We start from the raw sequence: 18,568 nt of genomic DNA, 5'->3' as shown, positions 1-18,568 counted from the left end.
TCTGTCCCACCTGCGTCTACCTCTGTGTGTGTGTCTCTCTCTGTCTGTGTGTGTGTGTGTGTGTGTGTGTGTGTGTGTGTGTCAGAGGACCTGATGTTGTGCGTTTTTTGTGTGGTTACACAACAAGTTTGATATGAACCATAATGTGGGAGGTGTTGTTTGTGGGGCATTAAGGTCTGTCAATTAGTGGGCGGAGCTTCAAGCAGCCAGCCTGCTGACCACACCGGTTCCAATGTTCTACCTTTTTTAGGTTTTTCATTGTCTGTGGATGCTGCAACTATTTTAGTTTCAGCACGTTGAGGTTGTAAGGAGATATTAAACTGTGACGCGGTCCTGGAGCACCAATCAGTAACAATAGGTCAGTACGAGTTACTAACGGACTCGGACCTGATTACCATGTGGGAAAACAAAAAAAGGGCCATTTTACTGCTTTTTTTATTCTAGTGTGGTCAAGAGGGGAAAAAGCAGTGAAATGTCCCTTTTTTACTTTTACAAATAGAATAAAGGTTTCCTAAAATAGAAAATGTGTTTCAGACAAAGTTCATGTTTCATCTAAAGTGTTAACAACATTAAGAAAAATAAAAAACGGAAAATGAGTGGCTCAAAGCTGGAAGTGAGGTTTCCCTCAACTTTCCCCTTAAGTACCGAATCGGAGGACGTGAATCTGAGGACGTGAATCGGAGGACGTGAATCGGAGGCCGTGAATCGGAGGACGTGAATCGGAGGACGTGAATCGGAGGCCGTGAATCGGAGGCCGTGAATCGGAGGACGTGAATCTGAGGACGTGAATCGGAGGACGTGAATCGGAGGCCGTGAATCGGAGGACGTGAATCGGAGGCCGTGAATCGGAGGACGTGAATCGGAGGACGTGAATCGGAGGCCGTGAATCGGAGGCCGTGAATCGGAGGACGTGAATCTGAGGACGTGAATCGGAGGCCGTGAATCGGAGGACGTGAATCGGAGGACGTGAATCGGAGGCCGTGAATCGGAGGACGTGAATCGGAGGCCGTGAATCGGAGGACGTGAATCGGAGGACGTGAATCGGAGGACGTGAATCGGAGGACGTGAATCGGAGGCCGTGAATCGGAGGACGTGAATCGGAGGACGTGAATCTGAGGACGTGAATCGGAGGCCTCCTACAGCGTGTAGTCGAGCGTGTTCATCCACGTCTGCAGATGTTGTCAATAAAGCGACAGAAACAGCAGCAGCCACATTCACACTGACGAGTTAAAACAAAAAACCTCCATCAAACACACAACAGTAAAGCACTGAGCTTCCCATCAGCGTGTCCTCCGAGTTGTCCAGTGTGTGTCTGTGTACCTGCTGGGACGACCTGTCTCTCACATTAACGCAGGTATGAAAGACTGAAGCACCTGATCACCACTCAACGACCACTTTATTCCTTCATCGTACTCAACTGGAAGCACAGAACCACAAAATGAGTCCCGATGCAGACCGGTGGAAAAATGTCATTTACTCATTTTAATGGTTTAAAAAAATACTTCTTTGCACAGAAACAACAACGAGTCCCCGTCTCCATGGAAACTGGGGACCAAAACAACGATGGCCACCGAATGATGACAGGTGGAGCAAGATAAGATGAGGTAAATGTTTTTGAGGAGAGAAAACCAAAAAAGGCACAATTTACAATCAATCATGCCCCGAATTCACAATAATAATAATAATAATAATAATAATAATAATAATAATAACAATAATAATAATATCAGTACAGCTAAAAAAAAAAATCTGAAAATCTCCAACAACAAAAAATACAGACCAATTCTATGATACAAGGCCGATCCTGCCCGTCAGGCTCCTCCTGTCTGGTTCTGTACAGTTCTACCGGGTCGCAGCGCCACAAACTATCTGACCACCAGACACGACACGCACAGTTTGGAGGGCCCGATGCAGTCGTCATGGCAGAAGGCACCGCAGCCTTGGCACATGATCATGGCTTTGAGGCGGCACGAGCACTTGAGCGCCACCTCGTCGGCCGTACTGTCGGCGAACGCCTGCAGGCCGAGCGCCGCCTGGCTGGAGGTCAGCCGGGGGCGGAGCTGCAGCACGCCGTCCGCCACGCTGCGGGAGAAACCGCCGTTGTCCATCACCGACACGTTGGCCGTGTAGCTGACTCCGCCCCCGCCCTGCTTGGGCAGCTTCCCGTACAGCTGGAAGGGGAGGGAAGAGGAGGGGGAGGAGGAGGAGGAGCCCGAGGAGTACTGGGTTCTGCTGTGCTCTTTCTTCGCCATGCGGGCCAGAGTCATCTCCATGTTGAGGAGCCCCTCCATGGCCCCCCCGCTGAGGTACCCGTCCACGCACCCCGCCTCCTTCTTGGTGATGTGAAGGGGGGGGGAGGACTTGGAGAGCGCCTGGCAGGACAGCCGCACGCCGCCTTCACTCTTCACGCCGACTGCAGGAGACAGCTGCTGCTTGTGGGGGGGGGGGGGCTCGCCAGTTTATCCTGATGGTGGGCACCACCTCGGTGGGACAAGGGTCGGCGTGGGGGGGGGGGGGGGGCCGTTGGTGATGGTCCGGTGGGAGGTCTGTGAGGGCTGAGGACCGGGAGACTCTCTGATGACCGCCGACTCCACGGCGGTCGGAGAGCTGAGGTCGGACTTCCCTCTGGAGGAGGAGGGGGGGCAGCGAGGTGATGACGGGGACGGCGCCGGGGGCCTGCTGGGCCTGGTACTGGGCCACAGCCGGGGTCTCCATCAGGCAGGACACCGGGCGGCCCGTCGAGCACTTGCTGTGGATCAGGTCTGGACTCTGAGACTGAGACTGGGCGGAGGCCTCGGGTCGGCCGCGGGACCCCGGTGTCCTCGTCGCTGCAGGCCTGGGTCCCGGTACCCTGCTGATCTCCAGCCGGTTGGCGGGGTGGGAGGGGAGGACCTTCTCCAGCGGCAGGCTGCCCTGCAGCAGCTGGGTGACCAGCGGATTGTTGGCCTCCACGCTGGACACGGGTCGGACTGCACCGACGAGTCGTTTGGACGCCGCGGCGTTCAGGTGAGACACCACCGACTTTAACGAATGACAATCATCCTCAGCAGAACCCGGTTTGGATCCCCGACACTCGTCCGGCGGCTCCACTTTGACCAACACGTATGCGTCCCGGGGATGGAGGGCGGGGGGGAGGGAGTGGTGGTCCTGGGGGCGGGGCCGGCCGTGCTGCTGGTGAGGCAGCCCGTTGGGGAAGCAAGGCTGGATGACGGTCTGACCCGGCCGGCCCGAGACGTGGGCCTGGATGACGGGCTGCTGGTTCTGAGGAGGCGGGCCGCGGATGACCAGCGGTCCGTTCCTGCGGGCTCCCAGCGGGGGGCCCCAGTCCTGGTCAGGATGCTGCGGCTCATCCTCCTGACTCTCGTTCTCGCAGTCCGACGCCGTCTCCGTGGAGTCGCTGTGAGTTCCCGCCTCCTCGTCTTTGTCTCGCGACGGGTCCACGTTGGTCTTCTGTCTCTCGGAGGGACAGAAGACGTCCTGCGGGTCCATGTGGTGCGAGCCGTGCTGGATGACTCCGCCCAGTCCTGCCTCCTTCCCGTGTTCCTGCTCTTTGGCCAGCGTGTGAATCACGTCCACCCCCTGAGCCCCGAACCTGGGGAGGGAGTCTGGGATGGAGGTCGGAGCCAGCGGAGGTTTTGCTGGGTCGGCTTTCTCTGAGGGGGGGGGCGGCAGACTCGGACCCCCGGCTACGCCTCGCCGACGGGGGGGACGACGAGTCCGATGCAGCGCCAGCTTCCGGAGACTTGTCTGAGAGCCCGTTGGCTGATGGCGGTTCTGGTACCTCTCCACCCTCCGGACCCCCCGCCCCCTCCTCTGGAGGGGGACTGGGAGTCTGGGGGGGGTCCAGGGACAGGGAGGTGGAGGTGGTGGACAGGGAGGGGGAGGGCTGGGGGGTGGGCTCTACATGGAGAAGCTGTAGTTGTGTTCCAGACGAATGAGAGTCTGAAGACGACGTCTGCTCCTCCACCCCCCCACCTCCCCTTTTTCCATTTCCTCCTCCTCCTCCTCCGTCTCTGTCTCCTCCGTCTCCGTCTCCGTCTCCTCCGTCTCCTCCGTCTCCTCCTCCTCCTCCTCCTCCTCCTCCTCCTCCGGGCTCGATAGGTCCTGGATGCTCTCGCGCTCGTCGTCCACTGCTGCTATCCGGTAGCCCAGCAGCTGTCCGCAGCCGGACGCCGGCCGTCCCTGTCCCCTCGCCAGAGGCTGCAACAGCAGCAGCGGCCTCGCGCTGGGCCCGGGCTTGCTGGGCGCGGGCTTTGATGTCCGCCAGGGTGCGCGCCCCCCCCCGTACCCGACCGCCGCGAGCCCTCGCCGGGGGGCACGATGCGAGGGCAGATCTGGTAGGTGGGGTGACCTTTGACCCAAGGAGGTTTGATTCTGGACAGTTGAATCTGAGACAGAGACACAAGGACAGACATCAGACACGAAGAGTTGTTGAGAACACATTAAACGGAGTGAGTGTCGGTCTTACCCGGATGGGCGGCACCTTGGGCTCCTCTGTTGTCGGCTGCGGCTTCTCTGAACGCACACCGTCAATTGTGGTACGAAAGGACTGACGGTCGTCGAGCCGCGGCCGCTTTTCGGGGAAGCTGGAGAAGGCGTCGGACTCGTCTGGCCTCCTCTTCTGCTCCTTGAGCTGGCTGCTGGGCGCGGGGGCGGGGGTGGGGGCGGGGGTGGGGGCGGGGCTGGCCGACGGGCTGCTCTCACGGCTGCTGGTGGCCGTTCCTCCCGTGACGGAGGTGACCGCGGAGGCGGTGTCGTCCAGCGGTTCGGCGGCCACCGCGGCACTGGAGGAGGCCGAGGAGGACGAAGAGGAGTCCAGGCCGGCGGCGAACGCTCCCTGTCTGTCGGAGGGGGTGGAGGGGGAGGAGGCGGGGGAGGAGGCTGACGAAGAGGAGGATGAGGAGGAAGAGGGGGAAGTGGTGGAGGCCAGGACGGGGGCGGTCTCCTCGGGCAGCAGGCGGGCAGTGACTTCAGGCTCCTCGTTGGCACTGGTGGAGGCGGGGCTGGGGGTGGGGCTGGGGGTGGGGGTAGGGCTGGGAGCAGGGGGGGGTTCTGGGAGGGTGAGGGGTTCTGGAGTGGGCGTAGGTTTGGGTTCCGTGGGGGCGGTCTCAGCCGGCAGCTCCACGCCGCTGTCGGTCTGCAGCACCACCTCTCCCTGCACCACCGTGCTGTCGGACACGGGCGACCCGACGGAGGCGGCGGAGACGTCCAGAGCGTCGCTTGGCTCCGCCCCCTCGGCGGACTGGAGGGCGGGAGCGGCTTTGCAGAGCGAGCGGCGCGCCCTGCGGCGCAGGTCGGCGCGCGTGCGTCTCCTCATCCTGCCGTCTCTCCTCCGCCGGCCGACGCTCCGTCTCTTCGGGGCGCCGCTCGCCACCGCCGACACGTCGCTGTCCAGAACGCTGCCGGCTGCTTCACTGGCTTCACTCATGGTCAGCTTCAGGGACTCCTCTCGGGTCAGACCGGACCTGCGGAGGACGGACGGACACGTTAACACACGGAGGACACGGACCAGGGTGGACAACGGCCTCATAAATATGATATTCATAACAGAAACTTTTGATGTCTCTTACTTTTGTCCGTGATATTCTTCAAAGAACTTCTCCTTCCACGCCTCCACCTTCTTCTCCTTCTCCATTTCCTGTCGGAATCGAACCTGCATCTCGTGGGTGAACTCACCTGAACAGGTAGAGAGGTTATTATGAGCTGCTGTGTTCAGCTGCAGGAACACTTCAGAACTAGAATCTGTGTCTGGTTCTGGTTCCTGAAGGGTTTCTGTGTATTTCTACTCTATGAGCTCCTTTGAATTCACCCGCTGGAGGACTGTTGGGTTCAGATGTCCTCTCAGGGTTGGACAGAACCGACGGCCCGGGTCAGTAAAGTATCATTCGGGGCAGGTTGACTCTGGTTCTGTCCACCCTCCATAGAGAATCGGTGGTTCCATCCTCTTGTTCTTTTTAACCAATCAGACGCTGTCACTACCCACCGTGTCCACCAGAGGGTTTTATCTGAGTACAGAACATTTTTTAGCGAGTGTTTATTCTGTAGTGCACTCGTCACTGTCAGCAGCGGTCCAATCGCAGCGAAGGAGGGGCGGGACAATCACAGTTAACCACCGACAATGGTCTCTGATTGGTGGTTGTGCAAACGTTAATGAGCCGAGTTACCAGACTGTATTCAGAGAAGAAAAGGTGAAGCTGGGAGTGACAAGTGGGCAGAGCCAGGATAAGGCTGACTGGCAGTGACGGCCAATCAGAGTCTGTAATGTGAGTGTGTGTCAAATGAACATCCACCAGAGGTAAACTGTCAACCTGTGAAATCTCAGTTTATTACTGATGTTATTATCATAACTTGTGTTCTTATGTAAAGGGAGCTGGAACGTGAGTTGGTTTCTTGGTGCTGGCGTGGTGTGATGTGACTCACCCTCAGCCAGCCGCTCCTTCCAGCTCTGCGAGGCGTGGGTGAAGAACTCATTGTTGAGAGCTGAACTGCTGAGTCGGGCCATCCCATCAGGTCCGATCTACGGGCAGAGAGACGGAGCTGAACACACCTGAGGAACCTTTAATAACGGTGACACAACGAGGTCCGAGGGACATTTAAAAACACAATAATGGATGGTTTAAATACAACGACCTGCTCTGATGGTTGACTTTGGTTTCATAAAAACATCCTTTATTCACTTTTAATAAACTCCATGTAAACTTCCAAAGTCACATAAAGCTCAGTCCTGATGCCGCAGTAAATGTTTCAAATACAGGTTTTACTCTTCTTTGTTTTTTTATTACAATTTTTATTTGGAACAGAAGCGAAACATTATCTTATAAAACATGTTCACATAATCCCATTTTAACAAGGATGAAATAACAAAGTAAAATAACTTAAAAGTACACGGTGAGAATAATATACAAGAAAAATGTAATTAAAAGAAGCTAAAAGAACCATTTTGGATCTAAATAAGGATTCAGAATCAGTCCAACACTTTCAACAGCTGTCAAACTTAAAGTCTTAAAACAAAAGTTAGTGTCTTCATCATATAAATATGGTGAATCACATCAAGAGTTTCTGCTGTCAACCATTTTCTCGTGAGAACGTGCCGACTTGCTCTCAGCTAAATACGAGCCGCGGTCTGTTTCAGGACCCTGGACAGCGTCGGCTCGCTCACCTCCAAGCTCTTCAAACATTCTTGTTTTTAATACTGTTTGAGAATAGTTGTAATTTTCCACTAATGTCTGACGCTGTGTGCTGGTTACACCATGAGGTCATACATCAGTGCTGCACGCATGTATATAACGTGATGTTAACTCGTAGAAGGGAGAGGGACCAACCTGGCGGTCGACCTCCGGCAGCAGCTGCAGCAGCTGCTGCTGGGAGTGTGTTGGGAAGAGGGAGAAGGTGCGAACGTTGATGAGGGCTCGGATGTTGGTGTTGACCAGGATGGAGCCGGGCGTCTCGAAGTCCACGTCCACTCCTCCTCGACTCCTCTTCATGGGTCCTACAGCAACAACACACCAGGTGAACTCAGAGGGGCTCTGACATCATAAACTGGTTCCCTGTTGGTGTCTGTGATGGCCTGCAGGGGGCGCCGCCCTCCCACACATCTGTGTTTATTTCAGTAACGTTGGCGTTTTCAGACCGCAGGAACTATTTCTCAGTTCCAAAAACAGCTGGAGGGAGTTCCCCTTTTTCTGTGTCCTCACCAGGGAAACATAGAACCTTTTAAGTTCCTAAAACCCGGTTTTGTGGGACTTTTTTTAGCTCCTCCCCCTGGGTAGGTACTCTCCCTGTTACCATAGGAACTGCAGCACAGTACGCAGTAAACTACAGCTACAATTGAAGACGTTTAAAACAGCAGAGGACAGACTTTCAAATGGAGAAGCACCATAATGAGAAATGGACGGACAACAAAGTCCAGACTTTATAAAGTTTCTACACGTCAGAGGAAACAGAAACATGACGAGCAGCGGCGGCGTGAAGCCGTCTGAAGCAGCGCAGGATGTCCTGGATGGTTCATGTGAGGTCTGACTTCAGGCACAACACCTTCCTGTTTCACATTAAAAGCCTCTTTAATGGGGGTTTCTTTCTTAGAAAACGCTGTAGGGCTTTTAATTTGAAAAAAATACAGGAAGTCTTGCGTTTTATTGACCCGTAATGCAAAACTGACATTAATAAGAGCAGATCATAACAAGTGAATCAGTTCATACAGCTGAAATGTAATTCTGATCAATTTAAACCGTTGCACTTGTTTTTATTAAATTAAACATTTTGGATCTTCAAACAGATAAAATATGTTCATGAATTTAAACTGGATCAAGAAAACTGAAAACTGTATTTCTTCATAAGAGGAGCGTCGCTCAGCACTACACCTGCCAGGTGCTGCAGACCGTAGCAGCTGTTTATTCCTGGGGAACCTCCCCCTCTGCTGTCCAGGTGTGCTGGTACCGAGCGGCGGCGGTTACCTGAGGGGACGTGCTCTCCGTTCACTTTCAGAGGAGTGAGGACGACCCGCGGCATCATCACAGCTTTCTTCCTCTGCCTCCCCGACTGTTGGAGCGACAGTTACAGATCTTTAACGTCACATCGAGCCCTCACAGATCTGCTGTAACGCACGGATTACCTCGGCCTCACCTGTCGGGACCGGCTGAGCCGGGTCTGGGCGTGCTGGGCCGGCGGCGTGTCGCTGCGTCCCTGCTGGCCGGCCGCTCTGCTGAGGCGCGTCTGAGGCTGGTTGATGGGCGGCGGCTCAGCGGAGCAGGAGGCGCTGGACGAACTCTCATCCACCGAGGCTGCAGGGCAGAGAGGAGAGCAACCAGCATTTATACAACACGCAGCATCACAGCTGGAGACGCTGGACGCAGTGAGAGGTCGGAGGTCAGAGGCGTTACCGTCGTTGTCCATGCTAGCAGCAGCCGTGGTCTCCGTGGAGTCGCAGCTCTCCTGCTCCGTGGCCTCGGTGGGGCCGACCGGGGCCACGCCCGCTCCCGCTGCCGAGGAGCTGCCGGAGGCCGGGGGGGCCGCGCCGCCGGCCGACTCCGACGGGGTCTCCGACTCCGAGGTTGCCTTCGTCCACTGGAGGGCGTTCTTCTGCAGAATCAACAGCACACAGTTTAAAAAGATAAGAAACTCGGCCAGACTTCATCTCTGAGGTCTCCAGCAGAAACACGCTGTGAACGATCACGGTCACGCTGCAGCCTGCTGACTCAGCAGGGCGGATACCTTCAGAGTGAACAGGCTCATCCGTCCAGGCAGCTTGAAGAAGATGCTGTTCTTCACCCGGTCTCCTCTCACCTGGGAATGCAGCATGGTGACCAGGCAGGCCAGGGGGGCGGTCCCACTGGAGACACACACACACACACACACACACACACACACACACACACACACAGTCTCATTAGAAACATGCAGCGATGAACTGTGTTCACAGACGATGGTTTTCACAAGTGTTCCTGAGCCCATGCAGTGATTTCCACTCCAGAATAGTGTGTTTTTAATGCAGTGCTGCCTGAGGGCCCGAAGATCACCACCATCCAATATTGGTTTCCAGCCTTGTCCCTTGTGTTCAGAGATTTCTCCAGATTCTCTGAATCTTTTAATGATATTATGAACCGTAGACGATGAAATCCACTAATTCTTTGTAGTTTTACGTTGAGGAACATTATTCTTAGATTGTTGAACTATTTTCCAACACAGTCTTTCAGAGTGGTGAACCTCTCCCCATCTTCACTGCTGAGACTCCGCCTCTCTGAAATCATCTTTTATACCCAATCATGTTACTGACCTGTTGCCATGGTAACCTGATTAGTTGTTAGATGTTCAACCAGGTGCTTTTCCAGTTTTTATTGTATTTCGTAAAAATTTTCTCGTTCTCGTTCTTCTTCTTACGTAAAGTGATTTTCCTTTTTGGAGGTTTTATCATATTCATAAACTCATGAAAGTGGAAACACATTTGTCTCCCGGCGAAAAATTTCATATTCTAGTGGAGTCGCGAGTGGGCGCGGCCAAACGTCTCGAGAGCGCCCCCTACAGAGATGCCCCGGCGGCCACATTTACCTAAATTCACCAAATCCGGTGGACACGTGTATCACACCTGGACGCACAAAAAAGTTACATTGCACCGTTACGTCAACTCGACAGGAAGTCCACCATTTTGAATTTAGTCGCCATTTTGGCCGATTCTTACACGTTGTACTTTGTCGAACTCCTCCGAGGGATTTTGTCCAACCGACTTGAATTTAGGTTCTATGGATAGAAAACATGTTTGGGATTAAAAGTTGTATAAATAATTTGTTTTTATCGATGTGTGTGCCTGTGAGAAGCGGCCATTTTGAGCATCTCGCCATGAAACTAGGAGTTGCTTTAAATCTTATGTACATGGACCGACCTTCTCCAAACATCACAGGTATGATAATAGCCCCGCCCTGAAGACCCCTGTGGGGTAATAGTCACTCATAGTCATAGCGCCCCCTGTTGGCCACTGAAAATGACACTTTTCATACTTTGACATTCTACGTCGAGCTGGTTGATCCCATGAATGTAAAGTCGGGTCACAATAACCTAAACATGTAGTTGATGATATATTGAGACATTCGTTCGACTTTGTCAATGGGCGTCGCCGTGACGATGCGGCAAAGTTTGATGTCTCGCCGTGACACAGGAAGTTGATGTTTAAGGTCAAAGGATGCTTGAAACCTCACGAAACGTGTCACATACATCCGGCGTGGTGAGACGATACAGCTGATGTGTTTTGTGAGTGGGCGTGGCCAAACGGCTCGCCAGTGCCCCCTGCTGGAGACAGGAAACGAGACAAAAATAGCAACTTTAAGTGGGGATACGCGGTCCCTCTCGCGCTGCACGTCGGGGAGACGGCTTCGGAGAGGCGGCTTCGGGGAGGCGGCGCACTGGAGTGCGAGGGCCCGTACATCACTGTTTGCAGTTTTAATTTGTTGATCCTGTAACAACTTTATAGAGACGTGTTGCTGCCATCAAATTAAAAATGAGCAGCTATTTTTATAAAACAATTAAATTTCTCCATTTCAAAATTTGATATGTTGTCTTTGATCAATTTATAATTAAATATGAGTATACATGACATTCTGTTTTATGTAAAGACTCAAGTAGAAACAGGGTTGTATTAGAGTGGTTGTCTCTGATGCTGACAGGTTTGCTCGTATTAAATTCAGTTAATGTGAAGCCACTCTAACATCAGCTCCATCATTTGGGATGTGTGTTATTTTATCCTGTGTGCTGCTACAAGTTAGAAGCATCAGCTGTGATGACAGCTGTCATTAACAAGTCAACAACTATTGAGACCCTGTAGTTACAGAGTAAGATTTGATGCTCTGAACATCATCTATGCTTCACTCGTGGCTCCAGACATTCACTTTAACTTCATTAGACTCAAAGCAACCAGCGACCACACTGACGACTTTTAACTGTGCATTTCATTTGTCTCATATTTGATCTTAACACATCTTTATGTGTGTAATTAAAGAGAAACACTGATGACATGTTGTTTGGGTCATCCGAGGATGTAATAACAGCTGTGAACGTACCTCCTGTGTGGGTCAGCAGCCGGCCACAAGTCCATGAGAAGGAAATAAAACCTCAGTTAGAAACTCAGACAGAAAAACATGTTCAAATCCAGCAAAATTACTGAACACACAAAGTTAGACTGAGCTTTGTGTGTGTGTGTGTGTGTGTGTGTGTGTGTGTCTCTGTGTCTGTGTGTGTGTGTCTGTGTGTGTGTGTCTCTGTGTGTGTGTCTCTGTGCGTGTGTGTGTGTCTCTCTCAGTGTGTGTGTGTGTGTTGTCACCTCATCTCCTTCAGCCCCTTGGTCTGGATGACATGGAGGATTTGTTTGGGGGTCATTGGTGCATCAGAGAAGTTCTCCAACACCTGGAACACATTGAAGCACACAGACGGTCACACACTGAGGAAACAACACAAATACACAACAAATACACATAACGCAGGCAGCTAACGTCCTCATGATTTAACACCATCAAACATCTCCAAATCGGCCCCAGGCATATTTTAAAATGAAAATGATGGAGAGGAACAGAACCAAATGTCCCTGAATCATTAGAGGTGTTAGATTTGTATTTATATACGATGAGGAACAGAGTTCCTTCGCTGGTGTTACAGCGACATCATCCTTCTACCAGAGTTCAAGAAGTTGAGTGACAGCAGGTGTCAGAGAGAATAACGCGTTTCTAATGATAGAAGAAAGCTGGAGCTGGATTTGAAGGACATATTCAGATGGGACGCAGTGTGTGGAAAGACGGACAGAAACGTAGAGACATATCTACTGGGACACTGGACATATCTACTAAGATATTGGACAGACAGTGGTGTGAAAAAGTGTTTGACTCCTTCCTGATTTCTTATTTTTTTGCATGTTTGTCACTTAAATGTTTCAGATCATCAAACAAATTTAAATATTACTCAAAGATAACACAAGTAAACACAAAATGCAGTTTTTAAATAAAGGTTTTTATTATTAAGGGAGAAAAACAATCCAAACCCACATGGCCCTGTGTGAAAAAGTGTTTCCCCCTAAACCTAATAACTGGTTGGACCACCCTCAGCAGCAACAACTGCAATCAAGTGTTTGTGATAACTTCCAATGAGTCTTTTCCAGCTGTGGAGGAATGTTGGCCCACTCATCTTTACAGAGTTGTTGTAATTCAGACACATTGGAGGGTTTTCCAGCACAAACCTCCTTTTTAAGGTCATGTCACAGCATCTCAACAGGATTCAGGTCAGGACTTTGACGAGGCCACTCCAAAGTCTTCATTTTGTTTTTCTTCATCCATTCAGAGGTGGACTTGCTGGTGTGTTTTGGATCATCGTCCTGCTGCAGAACCCAAGTTGGCTTCAGCTTGAGGTCACGAACAGACGGCCGGACGTTCTCCTTCAGGATGTTTTGGTAGACGGTAGAATTCATGGTTCCATTTATCACAGCAAGTCTTCCAGGTCCTGAAGCAGTAAAACAGCCCCAGACCATCACACTACCACCACCATATTTTACTGTTGGTATGAGGTTCTTCTTCTGAAATGTGGTGTTACTTTTACTCCAGATGTAACGGGACACACACCTTCCAAAAAGTTCAACTTTGGTCTCGTCAGTCCACAGAGTATTTTCCCAAAAGTCTCGGGGATCATCAAGATGTTTTCTGGCAAAAATGAGACGAGCCTTAATGTTGTTTTTGCTCAGCGGTGGTTTTGGTCTTGGAACTCTGCCATGCAGCCATTTCTGCCGAGTCTCTTTCTTCTGGTGGAGTCATGAACACTGACCTGAACTGAGGCAAGTGAGGCCTGCAGTTCTTTGGATGTTGTCGTGGGGTCTTTTGTGACCTCTCGGATGAGTTGTCTCTGCTCTCTCGGGGTAATTTTGGTCGGCCGGTCGCTCCTGGGAAGGTTCACCACTGTTCCATGTTTTCTCCATTTGTGGATAATGGTTCTCACTGTGGTTCTCTGGAGTCCCAAAGCTTTAGAAATGGCTTGAGAACCTTTTCCAGACTGATAGATCTCAATTACTTTCTTTCTCATTTGTTCCTGAATTTCTTTGGATCTCGGCATGATGTCTATCTTCTGAGGATCTTCTGGTCTACTTCACTTTGTCAGGCAGGTCCTATTGAAGTGATTTCTGGATTGAGAACAGGTGTGTCAGTAATCAGGTCTGGGTGTGGCTCGAGAAATTGAACTCAGGTGTGATAAACCACAGTTAAGTTATGTTTTAACAGGAGGAGGCAAACACTTTTTCACACAGGGCCTTGTGGGTTTGGATTGTTTTTCTCCCTTAATAATAAAAACCTTCATTTAAAAACTGCATTTTGTGTTTACTTGTGTTATCTTTGACTAATATTTAAATTTGTTTGATGATCTGAAACATTTAAATGACAGACATGCAAAAAAAATTGGAAATCAGGAAGGGGGCAAACACTTTTTCACACCACCGTATCTACTGGGACTCTGGACATATTATGATTTAATACACTTTAGTATGCTTTAATATGATTTAGGATTATTTAATATGCTTTATTATGATTCAATCTGATTTAGTATGCTTTAATATGATTTGGTATGCTTTAATATGATTTAGTATTATTTAATATGCTTTAATGATTTAGTAATATTTAATATGATTTAATTTGATTTAGTATTATTTAATATGATTTAGTATGCTTTAATATGATTTAGTATGCTTTAATATGATTTACTATGCTTTAGTATTATTTAATATGATTTAGTATGCTTTAATATGATTTAATATGATTTAGTATCCTTTAATATGATTTAGTATGCATTAGTATGATTTAATATGTTTTAATATAATTTAGTATGCTTTAATGATTTAGTATGCTTTAATATGATTTATTATGATTCAATCTGATTTAGTATGCTTTAATATGATTTATTATGATTCAATCTGATTTAGTATGCTTTAATATGAGTTAGTATGCTTTCATGTGATTTAGTATGATTGAATGTGATTCATTATGCTTTAATGTGATTTAACATTTATTATGATTTAATGCTTTAGTATGATTGAATATGATTTAGTATGATTGAATATGATTTAGTATGCTTTAATATGATTTAGTATTATTTAAAATGATTTAATATGCTTCAGTATGATTTAGTATGCTTCAATATGATTTAACATGATTTAGTATGATTGAATATGATTTAGTAGGATTGAATATGATTTAGTATATGATTCAATATGATTTAGTATATGATCGAATATGATTTAGTATGATTGAATATGATTTAGTAGGATTTAGTATGATTTAATATGATCGAATATCTTTTAGTAGGATTTAATATGATTTAGTTTGGCACCACCTCAGGAAAACCTACATTTTGTTGTTTTAGTGAAAAGCCGTAAAAATAATTATGAGGAAAAAACAAAGCCGCTTGTATATTTGTATAATTTTTGTTGAGCCCAGGTGAGTCTCCAGAGCTCAGCGGCTCCTCGGTGGTCAATATCCCGGTTGGAACAGGCAATGTCCAGCTGACAGGTTGACCGTCAGCTGCACTGAAGGTTAAATAGCATTCATTCCTCTGTCAGTCCATGATGCTTGTCAGACTTCTAATTGGATCTTATTTTTATACATGTATTTTATTTTTTAAATTATTTCCCTCCTTCTCAGCACCAGAACAGGAAACATGAGAAGGATGGTTTGGTGTCTTTAAGGGACCCAACACTGTTTCCAGGTCAATATGTGGTACAACTGACCCTGATTCTGTGCAAAGCGACTGTAATCCAAGAACAAGCAGGACGTCCAGCTGATGAACATGATCGTGTTCATGGACACTTTAAAGGTGCTGATGTAGTTATAGTGTTTCTGACATGTACACTTTACATTCAGGCATATTAACGGCCAGCCAGACAGCTTCTTTTTCTTTTAATCAGAGAGGAGTGATCTGTGATCGATCTCTCTCTCTGCCACCCTACTTGTTCTATGATTGATATGTTTAGCTAGAAACTGAATTTAAATCATTGTATTTCAAAAATGTAATTTGAATCAAATAATTTGAATTTGTACAATTAAACTTGAATAATTATATTTTGAAGCTGAATTTTAATCAAGTTCAAATTGAATGCCAGATTATGAAATGATATTCATGTTCTCAGAGCGTATTCGACCCTCACAGATAATTGAGCTCAGTACGTCTGTAGATTCACTGAACTCAGTTGTTATAATTTGTACACAAAGTCTTCTGAATGAGGGAATGAAACTCAGAGAGCTGCACTGTTTTATCACATGACCACCAGCTCCTGAGTCTGGACTCCTCAGATCATTTCATTTGATGTCTACCTCCAGGAACCTGCAGCAGTCCTCTCTCTGCACCTCCTCACAACAACATGTAAGCTCCGCCCCCAATGAAACTGACTGTCACTGAATGAGTGAAGGACCAAAGTTACACCATTAGTCAGCTGAATGCCCTTTCAAATTAAAAGGTGCAAGTTTCAAAATAAAATACCACTAGAACACCTTTTTTCACTGTTTTTAAACTACTTTGTCCAACTGACAGTCTGCATGTGTAACCTGTTACACTCTCCTCCACCTGCATGAACATCCCTGGATGCTCCACCCACCACCAGGAGGGGCTGCTCCAGAAGAGAAGGAGGAAGAGGAGCAGGAGAAGGAGGAGAAGGAAGAGGAGAAGGAGGAAGAGAAGGAGCTGGAGGAAGAGGAGCAAGACAAGGAAGAGGAGAAGGAGGAAGAGAAGGAGCAGGAGGAAGAGGAGGAGGAGAAGGAAGAGAAGCAGGAGGAGCAGGAGAAGGAAGAGGAGGAGGAGGAGCAGGAGAAGGAGGAAGAAAAGGAAAAGAAGGAGCAGGAGGAAGAGGAGGAGGAGAAGGAGCAGGAGGAAGAGGAGGAGGAGAAGGAGCAGGAGGAAGAGGAGGAGGAGAAGGAGCAGGAGGAAGAGGAGTGAACCTGTAGTGAACCTCAGTCTGATTTGTGCCTTCAGTCTCATGTAACCACTTTATCAGCTGTTATCGATTATTTTTAATTAATTAAAGAAACTTAATTTGATGCCCCCCCTCCCCCTCCCCCCCAGCTAGCTGTTCACGTGACTAACGTCCCGTTTCTTTGTTAAATAATAATAATAATGACATTAAATGTTTGCGTTCCTCTGGCTGGGCCTTCAGACAGGCTGGCCTACATGCTAGCCCGGTTGATGTCCCGGTCCGGTCCGGTCCGGTCCGGTCCACCGGGCTCCGACAGTTGACTGAGAGGCTAACCTTAGCCGTTAGCTCCGCTAGTGTTAACCTGCTTTATGCTCCACAACATTAGCTTCTATAACACAAAGAAAGGCGGCGCACCGGGGCTCCGGGGTACCGGGCGACCGGTGACCGACCGCCCGTCCACCGTGTGTGTGGACCCGCCGCCGGGTCGGTGTGTGTGTGCGGGGCGACACGGTGGTAATCAGCGTGAAGCTAACCAGCTAGCTGCCTAGCAAACAAAGAGCTCCAAACAGTTAGCGTTTTAGCTGGCTGTTAGCATGTCGCGGTTCCCCGCAGCCCGCCCGAACCTCCACACGGAACAGAACCGGGACCGGCCCCGCGCACACTCTACCGGACCGGGCTATCCGTGTGCCGGCCAGCCTCCCACCGCCGGGCTGGGGGCATCTGCTCCCCGGTGGTGGTGAGGAGGCTGTCGGACACATCTGGACCGACACTCAGCCCAGCCGCCGGACGGACCGGGCGGACCGGGTGGACGGGTTGTTTTACCATGCGAGCCGCCTCAGCCCAGGTCCGCTCCTTCTTCCTCTTTTGTTTGTCCTTCATCTCTGCGGCTCCGAAAGATCCTCGAAACGACGGCGGCTAGCTGTGCAGCAAAAATGGCTAACTGTGCTCCTGGCTGACGGTGAGGACCCAAACAAGAGCTTCCTGTCGGCTCGCGACGCTGCTGCGGGTCTGCGGGGGTCTGCGGGGGTCTGCGGGGCTGCGGGGGCTGCGGGGATCGTCGCTGCTGGCTCCGGTTCGCGGTGTGAACTAGCTCGACACACACATCGCGTCTCTCGGCGTGTGTAGCATGAAGCGGTGTGAGCTGCTGCGGGACGAGCCTCTCCGAGCGGGTCAAAGGTCAAACCCTCCGCAGGAATGCAACAAAACAAGGCGGCCTCCGCTGCAAGTAGTCCTCCACACGTATTACATCATACCAGCCGGTCCATCGGACACCTATTTAATCACAGAGAGGACGAGCGACCACAGGCCTGCTTACATGTTTACATGGAGATGTGTTTGCATTTACAAATAAACAACAGAACTGAGCAATACACAAACAAAAAATACACAAACAAAAAATACACAAACAAAAAATACACAAACAAAAACTACACAAACAAAAATACACAAACAAAAAATACACAAACAAAAAGATACACCAACAAAAATACACAAACAAAAACTACACAAACAAAAAATACACAAACAAAAAGATACACAAACAAAAAATACACAAACAAAAATACACAAACAAAAAATACACAAACAAAAAGATACACAAACAAAAAGATACACAAACAAAAAAAATACACAAACAAAAAGATACACCAACAAAAAGATACACAAACAAAAAATACACAAACAAAAAGATACACAAACAAAAAAAATACACAAACAAAAAGATACACCAACAAAAAGATACACAAACAAAAAGATACACAAACAAAAAATACACAAACAAAAAAAATACACAAACAAAAAGATACACAAACAAAAAGATACACAAACAAAAAGATACACAAACAAAAAAATACACAAACAAAAAAAATACACAAACAAAAAGATACACAAACAAAAAAAATACAAACAAAAAATACACAAACAAAAATACACAAACAAAAAATACACAAACAAAAATACACAAACAAAAAATACACAAACAAAAAATACACAAACAAAAAAAATACACAAACAAAAAGATACACAAACAAAAAGATACACAAACAAAAAAAAATACACAAACAAAAAAAATACACAAACAAAAAGATACACCAACAAAAATACACAAACAAAAAAAATACACAAACAAAAAGATACACAAACAAAAAAAAA

General features: G+C 48.6%; 1 protein-coding gene across 1 annotated transcript; it reads right to left on the bottom strand.

Moving 5' to 3' along the window:
• Positions 1 to 1,467: 1,467 nt before the first annotated feature.
• On the bottom strand, positions 1,468 to 17,706 carry asxl1 (ASXL transcriptional regulator 1). Its single transcript, XM_069139243.1, is given in 16 exon segments — positions 1,468 to 2,439; positions 2,441 to 2,517; positions 2,520 to 2,634; positions 2,636 to 3,636; positions 3,638 to 4,282; positions 4,284 to 4,388; positions 4,469 to 5,465; positions 5,571 to 5,676; positions 6,421 to 6,517; positions 7,323 to 7,489; positions 8,454 to 8,538; positions 8,623 to 8,780; positions 8,880 to 9,078; positions 9,211 to 9,330; positions 11,806 to 11,889; positions 17,240 to 17,706. Coding segments are annotated over 16 exon segments (4,587 nt in total). The 5' UTR covers positions 17,297 to 17,706; the 3' UTR covers positions 1,468 to 1,865.
• Positions 17,707 to 18,568: the final 862 nt, after the last annotated feature.

The sequence above is a fragment of the Embiotoca jacksoni genome, unplaced genomic scaffold, assembly GCF_022577435.1.
Source record: "Embiotoca jacksoni isolate LCO1_2020_lvr unplaced genomic scaffold, fEmbJac1.0.p SCAF_80, whole genome shotgun sequence".
Classification (NCBI taxonomy): Eukaryota; Metazoa; Chordata; class Actinopteri; family Embiotocidae; genus Embiotoca; species Embiotoca jacksoni.
The sequence above is the reverse complement of the archived record's forward strand: the minus strand, read 5'-3'. Positions and strand labels throughout refer to the sequence as shown.